Source organism: Mastigoproctus giganteus, chromosome 10, assembly GCF_048544385.1.
Source record: "Mastigoproctus giganteus isolate SK-2022 chromosome 10, ASM4854438v1, whole genome shotgun sequence".
In the NCBI taxonomy this organism is placed as follows: domain Eukaryota; kingdom Metazoa; phylum Arthropoda; class Arachnida; order Uropygi; family Thelyphonidae; genus Mastigoproctus; species Mastigoproctus giganteus.
This window is the reverse complement of record NC_143584.1, coordinates 146,421,769-146,449,276: the sequence shown is the minus strand read 5'-3', so window position 1 is coordinate 146,449,276 and position 27,508 is coordinate 146,421,769. Positions and strand designations below refer to the sequence as shown.

At 37.0% G+C, this 27,508-nt stretch overlaps 1 protein-coding gene across 3 annotated transcripts in view; it reads left to right on the top strand.

Annotated features, from left to right (window-relative positions):
- The window catches only part of LOC150079342 (lanC-like protein 2), a 168,410-nt gene that overhangs the window by 36,278 nt on the left and 104,624 nt on the right, over nucleotides 1-27,508 (top strand). For 2 of the 3 annotated variants that reach the window (XM_090382537.1, XM_090382538.1), the window contains exon 4: nucleotides 10,737-10,950. In XM_090382537.1, the coding sequence (XP_090238663.1) occupies nucleotides 10,737-10,950 (214 nt within the window). Of the gene's footprint in view, nucleotides 1-2,010; nucleotides 2,116-10,736; nucleotides 10,951-27,508 lie in introns of all 3 variants that reach the window. The other variant, XM_090382539.1, reaches the window with a different exon arrangement.

The following is a 27,508-nucleotide window of genomic DNA, read 5'->3' as shown; positions in this document are numbered from 1 at the left end:
GTGTAAGGAAAAGGAGCTTGATCATTTACACTCATATGTTCCGCAATTGGAGAAATGTTCTGTTGTACATAATTAATACTCGCTTCAGGTACATTATTGTTAGATGGAGCGGCATTGCTGGTTGAAGGCACTGCTAAATCCAACGCTTGATTTTCTGTTTGTCTTTTACGCAATTTCAATAGTCTTTGTTGTTCTTGCACACTCATTGCTACCTCCATCTTTATTTTGTAAGGTGGGTTGCTCGATACTCTCAACAGCACTTAGCATTTGACTTTGGCCCCATTGAACACACAGCTATAGCAGTGTGGCATTCACAGTTCTGAAGTTCATAGCCTTAGTTGCTAATGCTCCTAAAAACCAAATAACAACAACAACCTAACAATGGAACGTAACAAAAATGCGGATTGCAACAATACAAATACTTGTATTGTTGTAATCATACTATTCAACAAATGGCTGCAACCAAATGGGTCGTTAGGCTATTGGCTTGGATTTCTCTAACCTCTTCCAAACAATTCAGTAGAGTAAGTAGCGAGCGTGAATATAAAACATTACATTGTTCATAACTTTGGTTCTAGCTGTTCAATTTTAAAACGGTTCTGATTTTCGTCAGACATTTTCACATAAGACATGTTTTGTGCATACAGGGTACACACACGGTGTTTTGTTTTTTTTTTTTTGGCTGGTTCAGCATAAGCCATAGGTTTCCTTGCACTGTATGGCCATTGCTAATATGTAATCTGCAATTGGATTTAACTCTTCAATTAAGAGTAATGGAGTGTTACATCTGGTTGACACCACTCTATGGTTGCAAGACTTGGACATTAAAGAAAGCAACAATTAAGAAATTGGAGGCATTTGAGATGTATATGTATAGAAGAATATTGCACATTCCATGGACAGCTAAAGTATCAAATGTAGAAGTGTTGAGATTAGTCAGCAGAGAAAGGAAATTGCTCTTTAATCAAGAAACAAAAAAACTTCTTTATTTGGTCACATTGTGAGACCTCAAGAAGAATATGCAGTGCCACAAATCATTCTGACTGGAAGAATAATGGTAAGAGGAAGAAAAAGAATATCATGGCTGAATAATTTGAAGGAATGAAAAGGCAAAAATATGGAACAGTTATTTCATGATGTTTTTGACAAATGCTGATTTCCAACCCCAGATAAGACAGCAACCTATGATAATGAGTCCATAGGGACCTCTACTGAAACTAAACATGCTCTCATAATTATGGCTAATGGTTTGCTAACCTACTTTGCTCCCTCCCTCAATATAATTGGATAGATTCAATCCACATGAGATGCCTTTTTTGTGTTTATCATCAATAATTTCTCTTCCACTTTCCTCTGTTATCACAAAATTGTTTAACTCCCTGTTAGAGTTTGATAAACTTCTATCTCACCCCCCTCCCCAAAGAATTCCTCATGTGTGAACATAGATGCAAAATACCTATTCAGCCTGTCAGCAACCTGGGTAGGCCCATCAACATCAAGTGGACCAATGTGATTCAAATCCTTCCTTTTACTGTTAATATAAGTAAAGAAGTCTTTTCTTCTTTTCTTGACATTCTCTGCCAGAAACTTCTCATAATCTGCCTTGGCTTATCTAACTTCCTTTGTGACTTAATTGCATACTAGTTTATATCTACTATAGGCTTTTGTATCACTCGATAATTTATATGCATGCTGTGCATTTTTCTTTTCTGCTACGTACCTCAGTAGTTCATATGACATCTATTTATGTCTAAGTCTTGTTTTTATTTCTTAGTTGGTATGAAAAGCCTATAGCTTCCATGATTATTTTTCTGAATAAATAATTACAGCTAAAGGAAACATCATTAGTTGGTCTTACTGTATAGAATTTAAAAACTGTCTGAGACTACTGTAGTCTCCTTTATGAAAGCAAAAACCCTTTCCTTTACCCTTGATGGTAATTACATCTATTAGTAAATCCCACATCAATACACTGTGATGACTGCTACCTAAGGGTTCTTTTATCTGCAGATTCCTAATGCATGAAGAATCATGGTTGATAACACTGGTTGGCATCAATTTTCTCCCCGAAATAATTTTGACAGATTCTCTTAGGAAATATGTTCAAAAACTCAGGTATGTGCCTAAAAAGTTCTCTCCACCCTCAGTTTTCAAATATCTTCGGTTAATAACCAAAAATCAAGACCAATAGTTTGTTTAATCATATTTTCCATCAATTTTATATATTTATTGTTTTTCATGAACATTCAGATTTCTAGAGCATTCAGGAGCTTTCTGCAACATTCTAGAATATTGTTACATGCAGAAGAAAGGTCAGGATGTTTTTTCTAGAAACATTATGAGCCTACTAGAAACTTCTCTACCAATATATATATATATGAGTGGCTTCCTCGCTAAGCAAGCATTTTTGTATCTCAAAAAGTGTGTGCTTCAGAGAGCTAGTGGTGAACAAAGTGAACAAATTTTTTAGTGAATTAGTGTTTGTAAACAAGTATTGTGTGCATTAGTGTAAATCAGGAACTGTGTTTAAATTAGAAATAAAAATCTACAATTTCTTAATTGCATTGTGTGCCCGTGCCTCAACTGTACATGAAATATGTCACATTCTTGCTGAAATAAGCCAGATAGCTTTGGTTACATTTGCAGAGAAGTGGTATTAAAATTGCAGCGGAAGCCACTGTCACAACTTGTGAGAAAAGCCTATGAACTATTTTGGATGTAAAGTCAGAGATCAAGGAAAAATATTTGCTCTAAAGATTTCCTGTAGCTCATGTTCAAGGATATTAATAGGCTGGCTTAGAGGTAGTCATAAATCAATGCTTTTTGCTGTTCCGGTGATATGGCAGGAACCTCAAGACCACATAAACAATTAGTAGTTTTGCCCCACCAATATTTCTAGTTTTTCATGGAAAATCCAAGCATAAATTAGAGTATCCCAACATACCTTCTGCTCTAAAGCCAGTTCCTCGCTTTGATACAATGCCAAACCACCAGAAACTTATGGACTTGACTCTGATTCAGGTTTGGAAAAGGAGTCTCCAGAAGATGCAGAACCCAGAACGAGTTCAGATCCAGACTTTTTTAACTCTTGATACTGCAAAACCACATCTAATCACTTAGGCAGAATTGAACAGTTTGGTCAGAGATTTGGACCTCTCCAAAACCAAGGCTCAATTACTAGGATCGTGGCTTCAGCAGTGGAATCTTCTTGAAAAGCATGTCAAGGTGTCTTTTTATAGGAAGAGGCAATCTAACATAACCTATTATTCCATGGATGGTACTTTAGTTTATTGAAACAATTCCTGGACATTGGGAATTTCATGTACAGCTGCTCCATACATATGGAGCACGTCCCCAAGCAGCGGAGGATTTTCATTGATTCATCCAAGGTCAGTTTGAAAGCATAATGGAAATAAATATCCATCTATACCATTGGCCCATGCAATTCACATGAAGGAAACATACAGGAACTTACAGGTTCTTTTGCAAAAAATATGCTGTCAAGAATACAAATGGAATATCTGTACTGACCTAAAAGTGATAGCTTTGCTGACTAGGTTGCAAGGTGGATAAACTAAATACTGCTGCTTTTTATGTGAGTGGGATAGCTGAGTAAAGGATTGCCACTTTGCCAAAAAAAAAAAAATGGCCAGACCATTCAGAAACTACACCAGGCCAGAAAAAGGTAGCACATCTTTCTTTGGTGGATAAGTCAAAAATCTATTTACCTCCATTGCACATCAAGCTAGATTTGAAAAAAAAATATTTGTGAAACAATGGACAAAAAAGGAGAGGGATTTTCCTGTTTGAGGCAAATGTTTCCTTGAATCAGTCAGGGAATGATAAAAGAGGGAATTTTTGTGGTTCCTCAAATCAAACTGCTATTCCAAGATGAGGAATTCACTAAGAAATTAAATTCTATAGAAATAGACTTCTTCCTTCTAAAGAAATACACTTTTGCCTTATTCCTTCCAGAAATAAGAGACTGGAAAGCATTCGAAAATGTCTGCTGGAACTGTTTAGGAAATGAGAAATCACAAAATTACAGTGAAATTGAGGATGAACTAATTTTAGTGTACAGACAGTTGGGATGCAACCTGTTGTTAAAGCTTCATTCCTATGTTCTTATATGGACTTTTTTTCTGAAAACTTGGGAGCAGTCTGATGAACACGGCAAAAGGTTTCACCAGGATATTTCTCAAATGGAAAAGATAGCTGATTATCCCCTACAACATATTGGCAGACTACTGTTGGAATCTCATATGGGAGACACCAATGGATGATTAATCCAATGGATAAAAGGAAAACATGGATAAAAGACAAAAAACAACAAAATAAGAGTTTTGTTATTAGATAAACATTTTTGTAAATAAAATAAGGTTAATAAACCCATTGTTCGATATTTAGTACTGTATGTAACATTTCCTTAACATATAAGAAATCTTTTTTTACTAGAAACTTAGTTTTTGACTTTAATCCCTTTTCCCTTAAAATTGTTGGGTGTTACAGCAGTATGGTTGCAATATTTTAATTCAGCAACGTCAAATCTACAAGAATTACCCTAAATTTTAACAAGGAGCTAAAAAAAAAATGTTTTTTTTTTTTTTTTTTTGCCTATGCAGTATTGCTGTCTCTCTCTCTTGTTGCCTGTCTAACCTGCTGCTGTAGAAAGCAGTCATCCAATAAATTCCACAAAATTCTTGCTAGTGTGTGAGTGACCAACTCACAAGTTCCAGTAAATATCTGAAAAGCTAAAATCTACCATTATAAGACATTCTGATTTGCTGGCACACTATTTCTCTGTACAATTTGTTGTACTCATTACAGTCATTCGGCATGTAACACACTCCTACTCTCATTTTTGTTTTCTCTGTGCTTATGTCACACCAAACTGACTCAACATTGTACTGGCCACCTATGTTAACCGAATGCACTATCTTAGATTTTATGTGCTTCTTAATTAAGAGCAAACCCCCTCTCTCCCATCCTATCTGTCCTTTCTGTGTGGTTTTAGGGGAGACCCCGGTGCTACTTGATGATAAACACTGTCCTTTCTGTATTTATCTGGCCGGTGTGGGATTCAAAACAGAGAAGTACTGTACATTTACAGTGCGATCTCCTCCAAACTTCAGTGCCTGCACCCCCCAACCTCCCATTTCAACCTTTTTGCCTTGTGGACTCTACCACTACAAAACTTTCTCTCTCTGTTCTTAACAGTTCCCTTCCCTCTGTAGGATGGGCTCCTTCCACAGGGGTGCCCCTCTGTTTCCCTTTAACTTCTGTTTCTCAGGTGGGAACCTTCCTCTAATCCACCTACTTTTCTTCATCTCTTCCTTCCCTCCTCAACTATCTCCCCTGTGTTCCTTTCCAGTAAAAAAAAAAATTAGGTGCCCTCTCTGGAAAGGTTTGGTGAAGCAAGGGTTTGCCGTAGCCAGAGAACCCTTCACACCCTAGAGCTAAGTGGCTAGAGGAACAACATGCCAACACAACTGAACATATGACTACACAGACTATACTAAAATTCACACTATCTCCAACCTTTACAGAGTTTTTACTGCAACATAGATTATACAACATGGCGTTAGGGAGGGGAAGCCCCAGTACAGCTTGATAGCAAACACTATACACTATGTCCTTTCTATATACAAGCAGTCACTGTGCACCCGCAGTGCAATCTCTCCCTTTCCCCACCCAAACATTTCACCTAGTTGACTCTACCACCACGAAACTTTTACTGTTTTTGACAGTCCTCCCTCCCCCCACTGCATGGAGAATGGGTTCCTTCCGCAGGGGTGCCTCTCTATTCCCTCTAACTTCCTATTTCCACGTGGACAGTATTCCTGTCCACGTGGAAATAGGAAGTTAGGAAGTTTCATCTGTTCCCTCCTACCTTCACTATTCCCCCACTCTCTTTTCACCTTCCAGAGCTTTTTTTTTTTTTTTTTGTCTTCGGGCCCACCCTGGCAAGCACAGGTGCAAACCGGAGTTCACCACCATCTGAGACTATATCTGTCTCTTACTATGCACAGTTGCCACCTCGGGGAAATGGATAGACAACATAGGGTCCCCACTAGAGGCTCCTGTGGCTAAATACCAGATGAATGACAGATCAACACCAAAACTTACACTACCTCTGGTATTTACAGAGTTTGTAACACAGAGAATATTATGTGGTTTTAGGGGAGACCCCAGTGCCACTTGACAATAAACATCATGTCCTTTCTGTATATATTGTACTCCCCATATTCAAATTCTGCATCCCTTATATATGAGTGACATTACGTCTCTGATATCCTCACAGTCTGTATTTGATGACTTGACCGGCACACCAAATTCATCAGATTTATTTACCATGCTCCTAGCATTGGTGTATATGCAACTATACATGCACCTGTTCTTACTTTTAGTTGCCCAACACAGCGCGTGTATTTCCTTGTTTCATAATGACCCACAGCTGAGCTTTAAATCCCCGGTACATTTGCTATCTGGGCTCCGCATGTTCCAATAGTAACAGTACAGGTATCACTCACTTTTGCCTGCAGCTATTGTTAATCTATTAGTCTGTGTATCCCCCCCCCAAAGCTACCAGTTTTCTTGCCCATCTAACACTGCCTTGATAGCATTAGCTAATATTTTTGCATCCTTTATATTTAAGTATATCCCATCCCTGTAGAAGCAGTCTCTCCTGTTAACAAGCATTTATAGCATAGAAACAACCTTAAGTTTAGGGGATCGGTAGAAAATTTTACAAATTGAAAGGGTGTCCGTATGCTAAAGTTTGAGAACAATTGCAGCTTTGTACAACAGAAAGCGTGTGTGTGTGTGGTATAGTTTAATAGAAAAGTAAGATGAAACTTTTAATGGGATCACTTGTGAGGCTGCATGTAAAGGCATTTGTACTCTCTCTCGTGAACTCCTCTATATGGGGTTGTGCTGCAGTATAAACAGAAAACCCCCAACTCAAGGTGAAAAAAAAATTTTAAAATATACAATAAATACACAGTACTGTAGAATTGATCATAACTAAATAATATCAGTATTGATGCATTAGTGTTTAAGGAAATTTAGTATTAAAAGGCTTTAAGGAAAGGAGAAAATAAATTTTTTAATGTGTGAATCTTATATAATATATATGTTATTGTAAAATTCCGAAATCCGGTAAATCCTAGGATTGACCACTTTACATTGATAAAGACCCAAAATATCAACACTTTTCACTTTATTTCCAACTTTTAACACTCTGACATGGTAAATCCTTACATTTGCAAGTTTGTAAAAACCAATGTAAGAACAAAATTCTTACACTTATCCTAGCGAATGTTATGTTATAAATATTATAACATAACAAGAAAAAAAAAGATGTATATAGTAAATAATATTATTTACATAGGATGAATTTCAGCTTAGATTGCGATCGCTCTGTCCATACAGTCAAGCAGGGGAGGATTAACGTAACAACGGGAGGTAGCAGGACGGTACACAAGACAATGGGAGCACTGGAACACTAGTACAAAGGGGGCACCGCAAGGCCAGTTCATGGTCGCATAAACAGAAAGTGAGCAGCTCTTTGGAAGGAAAGAACAAGGGAACCGACTCCCCCTTGTGGAGAGGAAGATTTTAAGAACTAGGAGGGTGAAGAAAACCCTGGATGCGATATACACTATGTAGAAATGGCTGCCGCTATTTGAAACAGACCGACTCCTTGAGCACTTACTGATTTCAAGGAGCGGTAGAGAAGAAACAGAGTGGACTAATGGCGGTAAGTGAATCGGGAATGATCACAAGGAAATATCTAGAAATTGCTAGACGCCCTGTAGTTCATCGAAGTTGATGAAAATTTCGTAAACAGGAAGTTACCCCAGGAGAGGGAGGGCCAAGAAAAAACGGAAGAAGTGGGAGAGAGCGAATGAGAATAATGAGATGATGGAGAACGAACGACGATTGGATTAAAATAGAATGAGCGGCTGAAACAAAGGGCAGATGCAAGACAGGGAAGAGAAGAGTTTTTCTTGGGAGAGTTGTGAGTTTTTGGCAGTGTGGAAGTTTTGAGAGTTCCGTGGAGATGCCTGAGTGATGTTCGGCTGGAAAGAAATCCCGAGAAGTGCCGGGAGAATCGCCAGAAAATAACGGACAGAGTAATGAGTTGTGGGAGTTGCTGTTCAAGAGTTGTTGGAATAGGAAGGAGATAACCGTTGAACGATGGAAACACCTATGCTGGAGCTGAGAAAAAAGGATCGAAAAGCCTCACCATAGAACGATAAGGAAGAGCTACATAGCCAGGCTTCCTGATAAAGCAGTAAGAAGAGTCCTGATAATTCTATTATGCTTCCCAGTTTCATCGAACTGATCAGACGCCCAATAAGCAGGCCGGAGCAACTTATTTAATAGCCGTATGGAAAGAAGAGCGAGTTCCTGAACGTAGGAGAATCCCCGTAGATGAACAGCAGTACTTTGCCGATGAAAAATTCCAGTTGGAGCCTGATGATGCCCTATGCTGTTGATGATGAGTCGCCCCTGAACTGAGAAAAGGTAGTGTAAAGAGTGATTCCCTAAGTTAATATGTAAGTACGAGATAATAATTTTAAGCTAGATTTGAAGAGAAAAATGTTTATTTAGTTGATAGTAGATTTGAAGAGAAGGACTTTAGAAAAATGTTTATTTAGTTGATAGTAGATTTGGTATTGATTAGTATAAAAGGAAGAAAAGGGTTCATAGATGTATGTACTTCATCTCAAGGATAAGTTAAAGCAAGGAAGATTTAGATACATGTACTTGAGACTGGTATGTTCTAAGTTAAGAAGTAAAGGTGTTCTATGTACTTGAAACGTTACAAGATATTAAGATTGAATTATTTTGGAAGGGATAAATTAATGAAAGATTATAGCGGGGATTTATAAATCTAGGACAATATCCATAGAGGTGTTAAGCCCACTGAGGTAATTCCAGTTGGGAAGTTTAACTGTTAGAAAGAAAAAATAATGTTATGAGATGTAACCTAAACCAGAAGGAGGAAAAGCAGAAAGACACGAAGAGACATATTATATCATTTGCTATTAATTTTACATCTTAACACACATATAATGCCAGTTATTAACATTATACCAATTGATGTTGTATGATACAATTCTTTAATGTATATACTGTGAAATAAACAAATTTGTATATGTTTATCATGTGTAGTATTGAGTCATTCTGAATACTCAGCCAGTCCAGAGGAGACATACACGAACCATTATTCCCCCAGAATCTGTGATCTTCTGTGCAGTATACAAGTCAGGTGTTAACGTGGAGGGTGGTAAATTAAGGGGGAAATTTAATTGAGAAATACAAAATTAAAAGTGGTAGGTCTGGAAGGTTAACGAGATTTATTATAAAAGAAATAAATAATAATAATATAAAAGAAAAAAGTATTATCCCCCCAGAATAACTATTATCCACAAACCACCCCCCACACCAACATTTCAAAATAAGTAAAGTTATTTATTTTTTAGGCAAGTTTTCTTCACAAATTCTAATGTCAAAACAGAAACATATGAATCATAGAAACATAAACCATAAATGGTTATGATTGAATGCGTTATTCACTTTGGAATATATAGTGAATGTGTTACCCCAGAAACTTTTCAGGATAGCAGATATATCCTCCATATGCTCTTATTTAAAAATTGGAAAAGTGAATAAAGCAGAAAATTATCATTGCTTCCATTTTTCACATTGCTTGATCATCTCTTTTTTGATTTTTAAACAAAGGAATAGAAACAAATCATCTTGACTTGGCACCATCAAAAAAGATTGAGATTGTGAATACTGCAACCAAAGTGATGGTTACAGTGTTTTGGGATTACAAAGATGTTTTTGTTTGTAGACTTTATGCAAAGAAGCACAACTTATTGTGCAATGCTGACACATTTATCCATATCTATTAAATGAAAAGATACCTGGCTTCTCTGAAAAATGTGATTTGCTGCTGTTCAATAATGCATGACTGTACTTTGCCAGGCAACTCATCAACTTTTGCACCATTTCAAGTGAGAGATATCAGAGGGTCCTATGTGTAGCCCAGATCTAGCACATGCAATTACTATCTTTTTCTGGCAATGAAGCAATGTGTTGAAGGCAGTTGTGTGGTTTCACTAATGATGACCTGGAAACAGTAGGCAATAGCTGAGCAAAAAAAGGACATGGACTTCTATCAATAGGAAGTAGTAAAACTTATCCCATGGTATGTTAAGTGTCTCAATCATCGCAGTGAATATATCAAAAAGTAGTGGGATGGCAGTACCGTATTAGTGACTGTAATAAACCAAAAACCTTGTAAACTTATGTTCAACTGTTTCTTATATATTACAATGAAAACAAAGTACAGTACACTGTTAAGTTAATACAGTGGTTGTCTAGTGCTGCAGCTATTGATGAGGTTGTTATTCTTAAATCTAAAAAAAAATCTTGCAAATGGTCTGGCCCAAAGTCTGCTGGATATGAGAATTTCTATTTAGTTCATATAATCATTAAGAATTTTGTCATTTAAAAACAGTGGTGTGGACCTGCAGTTAAAATTCAATCATTAGATCTGTTAAAAGTGCAAAACTACCTTATCCTCATAAAAAAGCAGATCACTATCCCTATTAATTTGGAAGTTGTTTTGTATGGATTTCTCTTTTCATTTAACTAAATTATGGTACTTAAATAGAAATGAAGTGCTATATTAGCAGTATATTTTTATGTTTACTTTATAGGTATTGCATTATTGTATTTTCATCTGTTTTCTGTATCTACTGATGAACATAGAGAAGTTTATCTTCAGAAGTCATATTCCTATATTGAGAGATCACTTTCAAATGCAAAGAAACACAGATTGTCATTTATGTGTGGATATCCTGGACCTTTGGCACTCGGAAGTGTTATTTATCACAAAAGTGGTAATGAAAAGAGTAAAGATTTAATTAAAAGGTTAGCATAGCTACATTTCTAATTCTGAATTAATGCTTAATTTCTATGTACACGTGCACACATTAGTATCCCTCAAATTTAAACCACACTTGATATGTGTAAGCAGTTAGCTGAATGTTACATGCAGTTAAAATGGCTAATCGGGTTCCTAAGTTTAATTTATGTTTTTTGTAGTTTGGGTAAGTGGCATTAAAAGTCATTTTAATTACTTTTATGTGCCATATTCAGCCACAACCTTACATATGTAAAATGTGACTTAACACTTCATCCACTTTTACAGTTATTAAAAAGGAGCATGTGGGTCTATATTCCCAGCCCTGCATAACAACACTGAAAAGAGAAGTAATAGTCAATTTTGAAAATGTTTCACATTAAAGATATATTCACTTTTCCCATTCTTAAACAAGGACATATGAGGAATATGTGATCTAGAGGTGTTGAGGAATTGGACGGGTGAAGCAGCTACCCCAGCTCTGGATATTGTTTAGGAGACCAGATCTCGAGGAGAAAGAGGAATTGAAAGGGAAAGTTGTATCCAGAGACTGTTTCCCTCTACAGTCTAGATCAGGGGTCGACAACCTGTGGCTCTTTAACTTTTAGCCCACATGAAGCAAAGTTTGAAATGGAATTAGAGAACTTAAAAATCAAAGACGATGTGGAGTGAGTGCAAGACTGAAATGACTTAAAACTGAAATTGAGGATTTGGAGAGGCAAAAGGCTGCCCTTGCAATTCTATGCAAATGGATGGCGATAGATGAGTTGAAAAAGCAAGACCAAATTGTATTAGATGCGTGGTGTGGCTTACCGGGCACGTATATAATTTTGAAAATATTTGCATTTGGACTTCTCTCAGTTTTTGGTTCGACAAATTTCTGCAGGCAAATATTTTCGAACATGAACTATATTAAAAGTAAATCAAGAAACCGTCTGAACAGTGAGTCTCTCAGCACGCTTAAAGATAAAAATTACGCCATACTTTCCTGATGTTGAGAGACTCGCTCAAGAAGTTCAGCAATAAAAGTCACATTAATTAGAAATATTATTAATAAATAATATTTCAAAATATATATTTTTTTAGTAAAACACCTTCCCACTCTATTCCAATTCTTAAAAAACTGCATCCCCCCACAGCTTGAGCTGAAGTGCGGTTCTTCACTCAAAAAGGTTGCCGACCCCTGGTCTAGATAGATCTTGGAGAAATCCTATTAAAACAATAGGCCTATTCATACTAAAATTCATATGGAGGTATGAATATGAATTTTAGTAAATCAAGCAAGTCTCTTTTCTTCTGTGCTGAAACCTTTCTTTCCTCTAGTTACAACAAAAGCTGTTTAATGTTCTCAAGAGAAAGTGGCCTGCCTTGTGATTTCAGCACCATAATAACAAGAACTTTGAAACCTTCAAGATTGCTCAAACTTACCTTATACAATATTTGAAATTGTCAATCTCGTTCATAACAAAGATTTTGAATACAAAGTCAGTTCACATCTTCCTTATTTAAGTTTTTCTTCCGCTTTGTAACGGCTTTCTCCAGTGATGCTGTAGAGAGAAAGTCTGTCTGTTCCATCTGACATATCATGAACTTCCGCAGTCTTCTTGCCTTGGCCAATTATTAGGGATGTAAATAGTTTTCTTCTTTGCCGCTAATTCCACTGAATCAAAATCTCTGTTGTAAGGCAGGAATGAATGCCCAGATGCAAGAAATTTCTACTCAGTAATTTCAACATTTTTATCATTCCTCTGCACATATTTCATTAGTGATAATGCTATTTTAATGTTTTGGTTTTGGCTGCTGTATCTGTCTTAAAAGATTATAATATGTCTTTTCTGTATTTTCTGAATGGTACTGTTGGAAGTACTTTAGCAAGCAAGAGGTTATTTCTTAAATCATGGATTCCCAGGTTATAAGCATACATATTTATTTTGTAGTATGCATCAGATACTGGCAATACTGGAAAAGGAAATGCTTTTTGTAAATCTGTAGAGTATACAAAAAGATCTTCACTAGCATTGACTGAGCCTTCTTTCATACATTGTCTTACTTTCTCAGCTTCCCTTAAGTGAAGCTCATGGAATGTCTCAAGCTTGCATTTGCAGCCTACAAGCCTGCAGCTTGTAGACTAGTATCAATGACTTAAAGACACAAATTTGTCATACTTGCATATGTCACTTTCTGAGAAAGTGAAAGTGCAGATTGTATTGGGTGTTAAAAACATGTCAATAAAAACTTTCTTTTGCAGGAGGCAGTTGTTTTTTTAGCCACTTTTCCCTGTACAAATTGTACAATTTGTGCACATCCAAATTTTCATTCAGATATTTTTATGTTGGGGTTGTATGTCCGTGTGTAAAAGATTTCTCAGTAGGGAAGCTTTTAGTGTGTTAATATCACAATCTTGGTAGGAAGTTTTCCGATGTTTTCTTTCTTTCCTCTTAAGTCCTCTCTTGGTGACCTATCTTCTCAGAGCTTTGTCACAGCATGGGTAAGCCTCCCATCACTTACTGTGAAAGTATCTAAGAAAATTTTCTTGCATAGTTCAAAAGTGTCCTCAGAAATGGTCAAATTATATTTATTCATATGCATTTGTGCAGATCTTATGCACTCATATGGACGAGGTCTTATAATATTTACAAGGTGGACTAGTGTGCATAAAAAGCATTTTGCTTACCAAACTCACCAATTTCCCAAAACAGTTTGTACAAAAGTGCCCTCTGTTCAACACTTATCTTACTCTGGCATTTTTTCTTATACTCACGGTCAGTATCCACAAATACTTTGGCTTGCACCACGTTGCCACTTTGATGACAATAATGTTCACCACAGCTACATTTCTTCTTGACTGCTGTTTTGCAGTAGTCCTTAGACTTCCTGTCTTTTCCTCAGTTTAGTCACATTATCTGAGTCACCTACCATAATTAAATAACATTAAACTGTAATAGAACAGAGCAAGAGAGCAAAATGAAGGAGATGCTTACAACAGATCAGGTTATAGTGATAGTCACCATGCAGGGCTAGGTGGACTTGCACCACTTGTTCCTAAACTGCCTGACATTTTCATTCACAGTGAATGAAAGTGTCACAGTTGGGCGATGTTACCAACAGTAAATTCTAAGTGGGAAGCATTCAAAGAATTAATCGTGGATGCTACTAAAAGTTTCATATCTTTTAAGAAATATTGTTCAAGGTTTAGGCTTAAATGGTTATCAAATGAACTAATGAGACTCGTGACAGAGAAGAAAAATGCATGGGATGCATATAAATTATGAAGCGACTCAGAAGCCTATGGCAGATATAAGCTAGTCTGTAATCAGGTCACAAAGGAGGTTAGGCAGGCAAAGGCAGATTACGAGAAATCTTTGGCAAAAGATGCTAAGAAAAACAGCAGGGATTTCTTTACTTATATAAACTCTAAAAGGAAGGGGATGAATCTGAGTGGTCCACTTGATATCGATGGTTCGACTGTTGATGATCCTGCTAAGATAGCAAACAAACTGAATGAGTATTTTGCATCTACATTCACACATGAGGAGTTATTAAGTTTGAAAATGGCAGAAGGTTATCAAATTGTAGCAGGGTGCTTAATGATTTTGTAATAACTGAGAGCAAAGTGGAGGAGAAATTGTTGAAGTTAAACATAAGAAAGGCACCTGGGGTGGATGGGATCTATCCAGTTATATTAAAGGAGGCGGCAAAGCAACTAAGCAAACCCTTAGCCGTAATTATGAGAGCATTCTTGGACTCAGGGGAGGTCCCCACGGACTGGAGATGTGCAAATGTATCCCCAATTCATAAAGGGGGATCGAAGGATGACACGAGTAATTACAGACCAGTTAGTTTAACTTCTGTTCCGGGTAAAATAATGGAGTCACTGGTTAAAGATGCATTGCAGGATCATTTAGACAAGATTGCAGCAATAATTCAGACACAGCATGGGTTTGTTTAGGGAAAGTCTTGTCTGACAAATTTGATAGGATATTTTGATGTGGTTACAAAGGAACTGGATGCAAAAAATTTTTTTTATATCATATATTTGAATTTCAGGAAAGCTTTTGACACTGTTGCGCATGGAAGACTATTATACAAATTGGAGCAGAATGGTATTAAGGGTAAGTTGCCACAATGGATAAAAGGATGGTTGAGTTGGAGAAGACAGAGGGTGGTAATTAATGGGTGCTGCCCTTCGTGGACTAATGTTATTAGTGGAGTCCCACAGGGTTCAGCGTTGGGTCCTCTGTTGTTTTGTATATTTATCAATGATATTGATGAAGGTATATCAGGCTTAGTGTCGAAGTTTGCAGATGATACAAAGGTTGGCAGGGTTGTTAATGACAGTAATGGCAGTGTGCTACTGCAGCAGGATCTAGATAATTTGGGCAGATGGGCTAAGAAGTGGCAACTGAAGTTTAACTTTGACAAATGCAAAGTACTGCATATGGGTAGAAGTAACCCCAGAGAAACGTACCAACTGTGTGGTACTACACTTAAAGTGGTAGAAAATGAAAAAGACCTGGGAGTAATTATGCAGTCAGATATGAAGTTTTCTGAGCAATGCAGACAGGCTGCCAGGGCAGGTCATGGGGTTTTGTCAATGATATATAGGAATTTTGCTATCAGGGAAAAGGAGGCAATTGTCCCTCTGTATAAGGCAATGGTTAGGCCACACCTTGAGTACGGCATACAGGTCTGGAGACCTCATTTTAGGAAGGATGTAGATTTGCTTGAGCGTGTACAGAGAAGGGCAACAAGATTGGTGAGGGGAATGAAGGGATCCTCTTACCAAGAGAGGCTTAAGTTCTGTAAATTGCAGTGGCTGGAGACTAGGCACCTGTGCGGTGATCTCATTGAGGTGTATAAGGCCTTGAATGGGTTGAGCATTCTGAATTCTGATGGGGTCCTTCCACTTGTTCAGATTACGAACCTAAGGGGGCATAAATTCAAATTAAGAAAAGACAGATGTAGAATAGATGTGTGGAAATTTGCCTTTAGCCAGCGGGTGGTTAATTGCTGGAACAAACTTCCATCTGTCATTGTGGAAGTTAATAGGTTAAATAAATTTAAGGAGGAACTACTGGACAAGCATTTGAAGGGAATGGTGTGTGTTTTTTTTTGGCTGATGCTGTATAAGCTCATACACTTGCTTTCTTGTATCACATGCCACTACTGCTACTTCCATGAACTTTCATTTTTTATTCTTATGGTATGGAATACTTTAAAAAGTGGATAATGTAACATTGTTGCCAATTTCAAGTTTAGCATAGCTTATTCTAAACCTCCAATACTGTTACATTTGATCACTGAACTGTAATAATGTTTTCCCAAAGTACTGTTAAATTTAAGAATTGTAAGTTTGTTTGGTATAATTTTATTAGCTTGAACAAATGTTCTTTCTCTAAGGTATATTTAAAGAGAAATTCTGATGAAGAAGGATCTATTTTCAGATACTACAGCAATCTCATGGCAGTTGCAATGTGAAAAAATTTAGTATAATTATCGCATTGTCTTATTAATATTGAAGGTGACCAAAACATTTCTTATGGCCTATGTGGAATAAGGACATAAGGACTATACTACTATTACCTAAATAAGATATTTTGCACAGGAGATAATAGCAAGAGCACGTGAGGAAGATTTTTAGCTGAATTTTCAGGATGGGTAAAAAAGTAAGATTGCTAATCTCAAAATTCCAGCCATTGATTAACAGTCTAAAATAGTGTGCTAAGAAATGCCATTTCTGTGCACTACTGAGAAGAGCAAGTGACTTTTTTTGCTCTAGAGATGCTCACAGCTCAAAATGAGCATATGATGTAACCAACAAACAGGATATAGCTCAACTAAAGCAACCATAATGACACCTACTTGCACCATGAAAAAGAGACATGCATAATATCTATTTCATGTAATGAAGATATTAGTACTTACTGAGTTTTGCATTCACACAGAATGCAAAACTCAGTAAGTACCAATATCAGTTGATCAGATGGAGTGTGAAGCAAAAAAAGTACTGACTGTTATTCCAGTTACAATAACATAAGAGCTAGAAAGAATCCCTGTTATCATGCTAAGGAATCATTCACAGTTCCTGATTATTTGGCTGAAATAAAGCTTCAAGATCTTGATACACAATTTACTTCAAGTGCACAAAGTTGTTTTTGCCAGTGACATTCAGTCTTGAGTTCTAAATGAGTATGTGGTTGGAACACTGGACAGAGTGAATATAAAGGTTCTTTGGGGAGTACAGAAGTAGTGATTTATTTGTGACTTCATTAGTTCTGATCCAGATTCTTATCTCATGATTAATGGAAGCAAAAATATCATGGTGAACCCTTCCTCTGCCTCATACTTGATGCTGCAAGACACATATCAGGAAAAATGACAAGCTCATGGTGGGCTTGATAGTAACATGATAGCTTGATAGCTCATGGTAGTAACATATCACTACCTTTCTTTAAAGAACCTTCGCAGTCCACAAATATTACTGGAATAATTGAAGTATTGCTCATTACATGTACTGTAATGAACTATTTTACTGCTATTTTACTAGCTGTATCTAGTTGTCATAAAGTAAATTCGAAGGCTTTCAATTCAATCACTTTTCAACAGAAACAGCAGGCTTCTTGGGAAAAGAATAACCCAGTATTCTTTTACCAAGTGTGCATAACGTGTTAATGCACAGATCACAAGTCATCACTGAAGCCATTCTTCCAGCAGGCTTGCTATTGGAAAAGATGCAAGAAGCATTGAATTAACATTTGATAGCATATTGAAAGAGTTATTCCTGGAAATTAGCATTAGTAGAGGCATACGATGCAAGAAAACAAGCTTATGCAGCATCAGCCTAACTTCCCCCTCCCATTTCACCCCTCCATTTGTTCCAAATGCCTGTCTAGCTCAGGCTTAAATTTATTTAGGCTATCAACTTCCACAACAAAAGATGGAAGTCTGTTCCACCAATCAACTACCTGCTGGCTAAAGGCAAATTTCTGCACATCTATTCTACAACTGTTTTTCCTCACTTTGAATCTATGCCCCCCCCCCAGGTTCTCAATCTGAGCAAGAGGAAGAATCCCATCAGAATTCAGCTTGCTCATCTCATTCAAGGCCTTATACACCTCAATCAAATCACCTCACAGGTGCCTACTCTCCAGGTGCTGCAATTTGCAGGACTTAAGCCTTTCTTGGTAAGAGCACCCCTTTTGTTCCCCCTCACCTCTTGTTGCTCTTCTTTGTACTTGTTCTAGCAACTCTACATCCTTCCTAAAATAAGGCCTCCATACCTGTACACAGTACTCGAGGTGTGGCCTGACCATTGCCTTGTATAATGGGATAATCACCTCCCTGTCCCTGCTAACAAAATTCCTATATATCAATGACAAGACTCCATGATCTGCCCTGGCAGCCCGTCTGCACTGTTCAGCGAACTTCATATTTGACTGCACAATTACCCCCAGGTCTTTTTCACTTTCCACTTCCCTGAATGTAGTACCACACAGTTGGTACGTTTCTTTTGGGTTATTGCTAACCATATGCAGTACTTGGCATTTGTCAATGTTAAACTTCAGTTGCCACTTCTCAGCCCATTTGCCCAACTTATCTAGATCCAGTTGGAGTAGCATACTGTCTTTACTGTTGTTAACATCCCTACCAACCTTTGTATCATCTGTAAACTTGGACATTAAGCCTGATATACCTTCATCAATATCATTGATAAATATACAAAACAAAAATGGGCCCAGCACTGAACCCTGGGGAACTCCACTAATAACATTTGTCCACGAAGAGCAGTGCCCATTGATTACCACTCTCTGTCATGTCCCACTCAACCATCCCTTTATCCATTGTAGCAACTTACCCTTAATGCCATACCTCTCCAATTTTTACAGCAGTCTTCCATCTGCAACAGTACCAAAAGCTTTACTGAAATCCAAGAATATGATATCAAAATTATTTTTGATATTCAGTTCCTTTGTGACTACATCATAGTATGCAAACCCATGCTGTGTCTTAACTATTATGCAGGCTTGTCTAGATGATCCTACAATGCTTCTTTAACCATTAATTCCATTATTTTCTGCAGGCTGATACATTTATTACACACACACACACTTCCAGTCCATGGGGACCTCCCTTGAGTCCAAAGATGAAATAAAATAAATTGTCTGTTTATACTCCAGGACGACCAAACGGTCAGAGAAGTTTGCAAGATACACAGAATACAAGAAACAGCACTGTATTCAGCAGTCACGGGCTTGAACCCCGGTCACTCAAGGCATGTGTACTTATGCACCCGCACGCCTGACCGCTAGACTACGGTGGCCTTCAAGAAGCCTTCATAATTATGGCTAAGGGTTTGCTTACTTCCTTTGCTGCCTCCTTTAATATAACTGGACAGATCTGTCCATCCCAGGTGCCTTCAACAATTTCTCCTCCACTTAGCTCTCAGTTATTACAAAATCACTTAGCTCCCCGCTAGAGTTTAATAAACTTCTGGCGCTCCCCTCATTGAATAACTCCTCATGTGAATGTAGATGCAAAATATTCATTCAGTTTATCAGCTACCTGAGCATTATCATCAATACTCAACCCATCTATGTTAAGTGGTCCAATTTGATTCATCTCTTTTCTTCTAGAGTTTACATAAGTAAAGAACTTGTTGCTATTTTTCTTTGCATCCTCTGCCAAAGATTTCTCCTAATCTGCCTTTGCCTACCTAACCTCCTTTGTAACTTGATTACAGACTAACTTATATCTGCCATACGTTTCTGTGTCACCTGATACTTTATATGCATCCCATACATTCTTCTTCTCTGCCACGAGTCTCATTAATTCATCTGACATCCATTTAGGCCTAAACCCAGAACAGTATTTCTTAGTTGGAATAATTTTATAGTAGCCTCCAAAATTAAGTACTTGAAGGCTTCCCATTTATTGGCAGCATCATCAGTTGATCCCACTGTACAGAATTTTAAAACTATCTGAGACTCCTGTAGTCACCTTTATGAAAGCAAAAGCCCTTCCCTTTAGCCTTGATGGTAGTTACATCTTTATGTAATTACCACATCAGTACATTGTAATCACTGTCATCCAGTGGTCCCTTTATCTGCAAATTCTTAATGCATGAATAATCACTGCTGATAATCAGATCAAAAGTATTACTCCCTCTGGTTGCCTCTCGAACATGTTGCTGTAGAAAACAGTCATCCAATAAATTCACAAAAGTCTTGCTAGTGTTCCAATCAATATCTGGAAAGTTAAAATCCCCCATTATAAGACATTCTGATTTACTGGCCCACTCTATTTCTCTGCACAATTGCTCATTATACTCATCAGATTCATTAGGCCTATAACACACACACACACACACACACCTACTCTCATTTTTCCTTTCCCAGTTCTTATGTCACACCAAACAGACTCATTATTGCATTGTCCACCAACATAAATTGGATGCACTTCCTTAGATTTTATGTTTCTTAACTAACAGCATAATCACTCCTCCCTTCCTGTCCTGTCTATCCTTTCTGTGCACATTGTACTCCCCAAATTCCAATTCTGCACTGCTTATGTCTGTGTGAACACCACGTCTCTGATATCCCAACAATATCTGCCTTTGATATCTTGATTAGCACTTCAAGCTCATCAAATTTATTAACTATACTCCTAGCATTGGTGTACACGCAAGTATACATGCGCCTGATTCTGCTCTTAGTTACTCTAACACAGCCCATGTATTTACTTGTTTATCTATGACTCCCAGCAGTCCTGGAAATTTTAATTGCCTTGCTTTCCAGGCAATTAAAATTTCCAGGATTCATTCTAATAGAAGCAGTGCAAGAATCACTTTTGCCTCTGCCTGCGGCCAATGTTAACCTTTTAGTCTATGTATCCCCACCAAGCTAGCAGTTTTCTGACCCACCGAACACTGCCTTAATAGCACCAGCAAATATTCTTGCACCCTTTCTATTTAAGTGTACCCAATCCCTGTAGAAGCAGTCTCTCCTGTCAACAAGCACAGACCTGGCTGAAAAAAAATTCTACCCCTTGAGCCTTTCACAATCTCTCCAGGGCTGAATTGATTGATAAGGCTCTCACCATATACTCCTTCCTATCATGTCTGGACAGAATTGCAGACACTTTCACATATAACATTGACCTTTCACTTGTTGAGTAAATCTGCAGATCTCTTATTCTTAATGTCATTAGTTCCAACATGTACAATAATATTACCATTTGTACCCTTAAAAGATGATATCTGCTCTACAACATCATCAACTTTTGCCCCTGGCAGACATACCCTGGTCCTGTTCCACCTACCCTTCTTGCATAGTATAGTCCCCATCTTCCTAACAATAGAGTCACCAACAATAACTAGTTCCTGTGGAACCAGCACATTCCGCCTTGTAGATTGCCTCTGTGTTGCCTGATGCACAGGAGTGAGTGAGTGAGCTCTGCCGCTGAAGGGCATTTACCCTTCACCTCAAGCTCTCATAGGCGCCCATCAGAATGCTGAGTTGGCACCTAATTTCTTGACACTGTAGACACCTAGCACACAAAGGTATCCTCCTTGGCTAGATCATGTCCTGTTTTAGAAATGTATGCAAACATTTCACAAATTTTTTGAGACTATAATGCGTTGTAGAATCGCACACTTCGGTTCTCCCCTGAGTCACAGTACTCATTAGTCTGTGATCTTTGCTTTGCAGCTCTAGTGTGTGTCATAATTTCCATTTAAATACAATTTAATTAACAATGAAATTCAATAAGATTAATAATATTTTTGATTAACTGATAATACTATAATACGCTAACAGATTCCCAATACAGTGCCTCGCACTACGCTATTAGTTCGAGATATCTGTATGTTACGCTGTTTCTTATCGACTACAATATGGTGGCTAGTTCAACAATATTGGCGCCACACCAGGAGTTTTAACTTCCAAAAATCTCTAGTTAAATTCAAAATAAGAAGTTAACGAATGCTACTAAACTTATTTAATATCTCTGTAAAATTCTCCAATATATCCAAAAATGAAGGCTTGATCCATTCATTTCCAGTGCTATCAGACTCATTTATTACAAACCTTCACCCTGAAATTGAAAATTAAAGCTTTCAAAGTGTTCCTAGTATTTCCACATCAACATCTTTGTGAATCATGGATCTGGATGGCTTCTTGAAGCAGTGAAGCCATTTGCTTGAATAACATGCTTTTTTCCTTGTTGTTCATTTTGTTTATTCTGCGTAATAAATAAATTACTGGCTTAAGTAAAGCTTAAACTAGTAAAAAAGTAAAGGTAAACTGAAGCCATTATCAATCCACTGCAGGATGAAAGCCTCCTGAACAATTCATGTTGAGAGAAATGGACCATAATCTCCATGCTTGTCCATTGCAGATTGACCGTATATAGAAGTCAGGGGTTTGAACCACAGTCTGCTCAAAGAGCGTGTGCTACTGCACTCCCACTCCTGACCACTTGGCTATGGAGGCCTCTTGTTAAACCAGCATTTCTATCGTTTTATTTTATCTTATATTGTGAATACCTTCACAACAAGTTGCCTATGTATTGCACTACTTTGAATAAGTAACGCTTCTCTGCTAGAGAAGACTACTGTTACTTATTCTCAGATGGGCACCACCACCCAGATGGCACTGTTTCGAAGCTGGTTGGCTTCATCATCGGTGGGTGGGCAGGTACCCTGTTGCAATAGTGACAACCCAGTTATGAAGTATAACTCCACAATATGAGAGATGCTGATTGTGTGCATGATTTAATCTAAATATATTTCTTGACGAAATGTCAGAGTATAAAAAAGGCAGTTTAAGCATGGGTAATTCATCTCCATCATATCTACTACCCCATTTCTATTTATTCGAAGTAGTGCAATACCTAGGCAACTAATGAAGGTATTCACAATATGAGATATAATAAAACGATGCATGCATACTACCTGGGTAGTAGGATATGCATTACCCCTGCTTAAACAGCCTTTTCCAAAAAGTGAACAGTTCTGAATTATTTATTGCCAGTTTTTAAGGTTATAAGTGAGGCAAATTTTTACCTCATTTCATTGATGTGCATGTGATACCTCAAAAAACACTGGTACAATCAGTTACAGATTAAATAAAAACTAAAAATGGCTAAAATATATAGATAAAATCAAATGATACTGATAAAAGTAAAAATATATTTTAAAATCCTTAAAATAAACACGCTAAGAATAAAAGTGCACACTTTCGGCATAGATATGATACTTTTCTCAACTGTAAAAACTTGAATCAAAGCACTGCAATAAGTATTTATTATGTGGCTTCACCCACAATGGATGTCCAGGAATCATCCTGAACACTCATTGTTAGAACAGAAATACCTACCAGGAATAACAATGCTAAGGCATTGTTTCCTGGTAGGTTGTTCTGCTCACATTAACTGTGAATATTGGATTTGCAGATGACAGGAAATCTCCCATAAGCATAATCCTTGAGTTCCCTTGGGTTTCATCTTGAAATAACCTGCAGCATTTGTGGCAATCAAAAGAGTTAATCTATCTTTTTCTGGTTTAAAATCAAGCATTAATTTTTCTCTCTGAACTAATGCAGGTTTTGTAGGGATCTTCCAAAAATTCGGTATAATATTGCATTGTCTTTTTAATATTGAAGGTGACCAAGACATTTCTTATGGCTTATTTAGAATAAGGAAACAAACACTGTACTATTACTGAACTTATTCATCAGCACTAGCAGCTCTCCTTTACACCCTGTAAATAAGGTGTAAATAAGGAATAAACTATTCCTTATTTACACTGAAACTTTCATTCCTGGATTCCTCTCTATGCTTGTCTTTCACTCTCTCAAAAAGACTCAAAGGCTTACTCTGAATGGTGGAAAGTCCAAAAAATTAAGACTTTCCAGCCAAAGTCGTGCATTCTCATTTTCTTATGATTGTTGATTGCAGTAAGGCTGTCTTTTTAATTTCAGCACTGATTCTGGTCTTTTCTTTAAGAGTTATTCATACATCTGTGCAAGCATGGTCTAGTTAGCCTTCCAGTTTCGAGCTTTGCTAGTTTTATTAATTTAATACAGTCTGCCTTAAAGGTTGCTGCTGTGTTCCATGATGTGCAAGTGCAAGCTCCAGTGTTGAGGGCAGCTAAGAGGTGATGGCCCCCCAACTTAATTCCTTTGAGGGCATCCACCATAGTCTTTAAGCTCTCATAAACACCCATCAGAATACTGAGATGATGCCCAATATCTTCACACTCTTTACATCGAACACAAGAAAGACGTCCCTCTTGGCTGTATTCCCATTCAGATAAATCTGCAAACATTTAACAATTTGTACATTTCATGAGACCATGATTCAGAGGGTAACAGTCTCCCCCCCCCCCTCCTGTTCTTCCCTGAGCCACAGCACTCCTGCTACTCTAAGCTCTTTGCTTTACTGCTTTGGTCTGAGGCATGATTTCCATTCAAATTCAATTTCATTGAGAATACTACAATAAAGTAATATACTTAAATGTAATAATAACACTATGCACTGTTTATTCAGTAATAATACATATTATGCTATCAAGTTTACGTTATTCACAATATTGAGCTTACTTTAATGTATTATGTTATTGAATTTACACTATAACGTTATGCTTATAAAGTTATATTTTTTTATAATAGCTAATAAAATTATCTGTTAATGCCAACCTGTATGATTTGAACTTTTGAGATTCCTATTTACCACAATTAAGACACTAGAATATCCCTTCCACACACTATGGTACAAAGTTACGAGATACGATATTCACACCAAATCACCAATACGACGGTTCTACGTATATTAAGTAGTACCTTACAAAATCTCTAGCTAAATTTAAAAATAAACTAATGAACTTGACAAGGACTATAAAGCTATTTATAGAATGCGATTTAATATGCTAATTAAGTCAATAAAACAAAGATTTTTCAGAAACTTATTCATTCTCAGATTCATATCCATTCTCAAACCAGCCTCAAGTGTGCTTTAATTTCTTAACAAGCACAATATGGCAGTGTCCCAACCATAATGACTCTGAATTTCATTTTCATACATATAAGGCGTTGCTATTAAATAATAGGACTGTTGCAATAAGATAAATATAATGAAATAATTTAGGGAAGAGAAAAAAGTCACAACAGCTAAGTCTAGTGAGCAAGATGCAGTTCACACACAGGGATTTGTTTTTTGACCAGAAACTGGCAAATAGAGAGTGCATTGTGTGCTGGAGCATCCAACCATCCTTCCACAGTTCAAGTCTCTTCTTTTGAAACTTTTTACGCATCCATGTTGGAATTTCAATGTAGCATGTTTGATTGACAGTCTTGATATGGTGGGATGTATTCAGTCATAATAATTCCTTTAATATCGAAGAAAACAAGAATTGTGGTTTTCATTTTTGGTTTTGACATTCTTGCTTTCTTTGGTGTGGAGGATTGTTTTTTCTTTCATTTTATTGCCTATCTTTTACTTTCTTGTTTGTACTGGAACAGCCAACTTTCATTGCAAATAATTACAGTATTCACAAAGTCCAGATCTTCTTCTGTTTTTTTCAAAATATATTCACAAACTTGGAGTCTTCTCATTCCTTGATCTTCCTTCAAAATTTTTGACACCATTTTTGGCACACTTTTCAAACATTTGGCACAATTTAAAATTTGAATAACTGTTTCTTTGTCCATATTGCTTTCTGATGCAACCATTCTAATACTTAAGCAATGATCACTTCTAGTCATTGTCCTTACCTGGTCTGTATTTTCATCAGTTTCTATGGAAGCTTGGTCATTCATCATCTTCCACCTTATCTCTTCCTTTTAAAAATCTTTTACGCCATTCAAACATGGGAGCTCTTGACAATGGTATCTTCCCTATAAACTCAGCGTAACAACTCCTAACTTTCAGATGGTGTTTTCTTTATTATTATTATAATTATTTTATTTATTTTATTTTTTTTCAATTTGAGGATGATTTATTTTGTATGATTCCTTTGTCTGTCACTTTTCTGGCAAACTGCAAAAACTGTTGCATGTAACAGTTACATTACAGCGATTAGGTATATGTGATACACCAATTGATGTATAATGAATCACAATTTGGGTGACAGGAAACAAGGTAATATATGCTATTATGTTGGTTTTTTGCTAAAATTGAATTGAATATTTGCTGGAGTTTTAAAACTTTGAGGTAGTTTATTAATAGAAACTAGTTCTACCCAGTGTAACATACAGCGTCTTTCTGATTATGGCATAAATAGTTTAATCTAGATCCTTCAGTCTTCACCATTCTCGTTTAGCGGTGATATAATTCTACAGTAGTCACTTGCAAGATATGTGCATATGTCTCTATTTGCAGGTGGTTCCCCATCTTCTCCAACAAATATTGCCAGCAACCTCCATTTTGGATGTAGGTGCATTATATCGTCTCTTATCTAAGACTGGGTCTTCTGTAAATGCCATGTGCACATTCATTGTTGGATTGGCCTGGGTTATTTGATGCATTTGTTTATATGATCAGCAAATGGGTTAACTTGTTGCAGCATCTCATCCAATTGTTTCATTACTTCAGCCATACACCCTTGGTTTGATTGTTTTTCAAGCCGTTTTGTTGTTGCTTCAGCAGAATCAAAAATATAAAGTTGTCCATATCCTGGCTTATTTGCCTCATTTGGATATAGCGGTGAGACCAAATAGTAAATCTGGCCCTGTATTCTAAAACAGTATGGACCATTTCCACGCAATGATTTAATCTCTGCGCCCATTGATGTGAATGGCATTGCTGAGTTGTACTCTCGTATATGTTCTCTGTAGTTATTTGCTTCACATGTATCCTCTGTAAACAGCTCTCGTAATAGAGTAGGTGTCTCAGACCGTGGGTCAAGTGAAACCTTTCCATCATGACAGCATTTAATGTATTCAATTCGTTGTATTTAACTCTTGTCCCCAATATCTTGCATTGCAATACTCACAGTTGTAACACATTTCCTATGTCCCGCTCTTCCACACTAATTACAGCTTGTTGATTATTCGCATCCAGTACTTCTATTTAATTAGTCCTACGGCATTTCACCCGTCTTCTCATTTCCAATCTTGCTTCTCTTTCTTCAATGTTATCTGTCCGTCTTCATAGTTGTAGAGTCTTGTTTTGGTCTCTTAGTCTATTAGATCTCTCTCCTCTAATGTTTCGTTAGCATTTCCTTTACATTTTCTCAAAGTTCTTGCACACTGTTCCACCGTTTTTATATTTATTAGACCTTAGAACAGTTTAATAAAATTGAAGACAGATAAAATAAACATACATCGATAGCTTTCAGGCATAGGTTGCCTTTCTTTAGTCAAAAAAGCTAGTACAAAAATTAATAAAGAATGCCTGGTGTTGGTGGTCATGCGAGGTGAACAGGTGATGGCAACAATTAGCTTATTAGTTTATTAATAGTTTATTAATTAGTTTATTAATAGAAATATTTTAGTGAAATGTAATTCTCTCACTAATACCTTTGTTGGTTAAATTATTAATTGTTACAATGAAGTATTTCTTATAACCAGT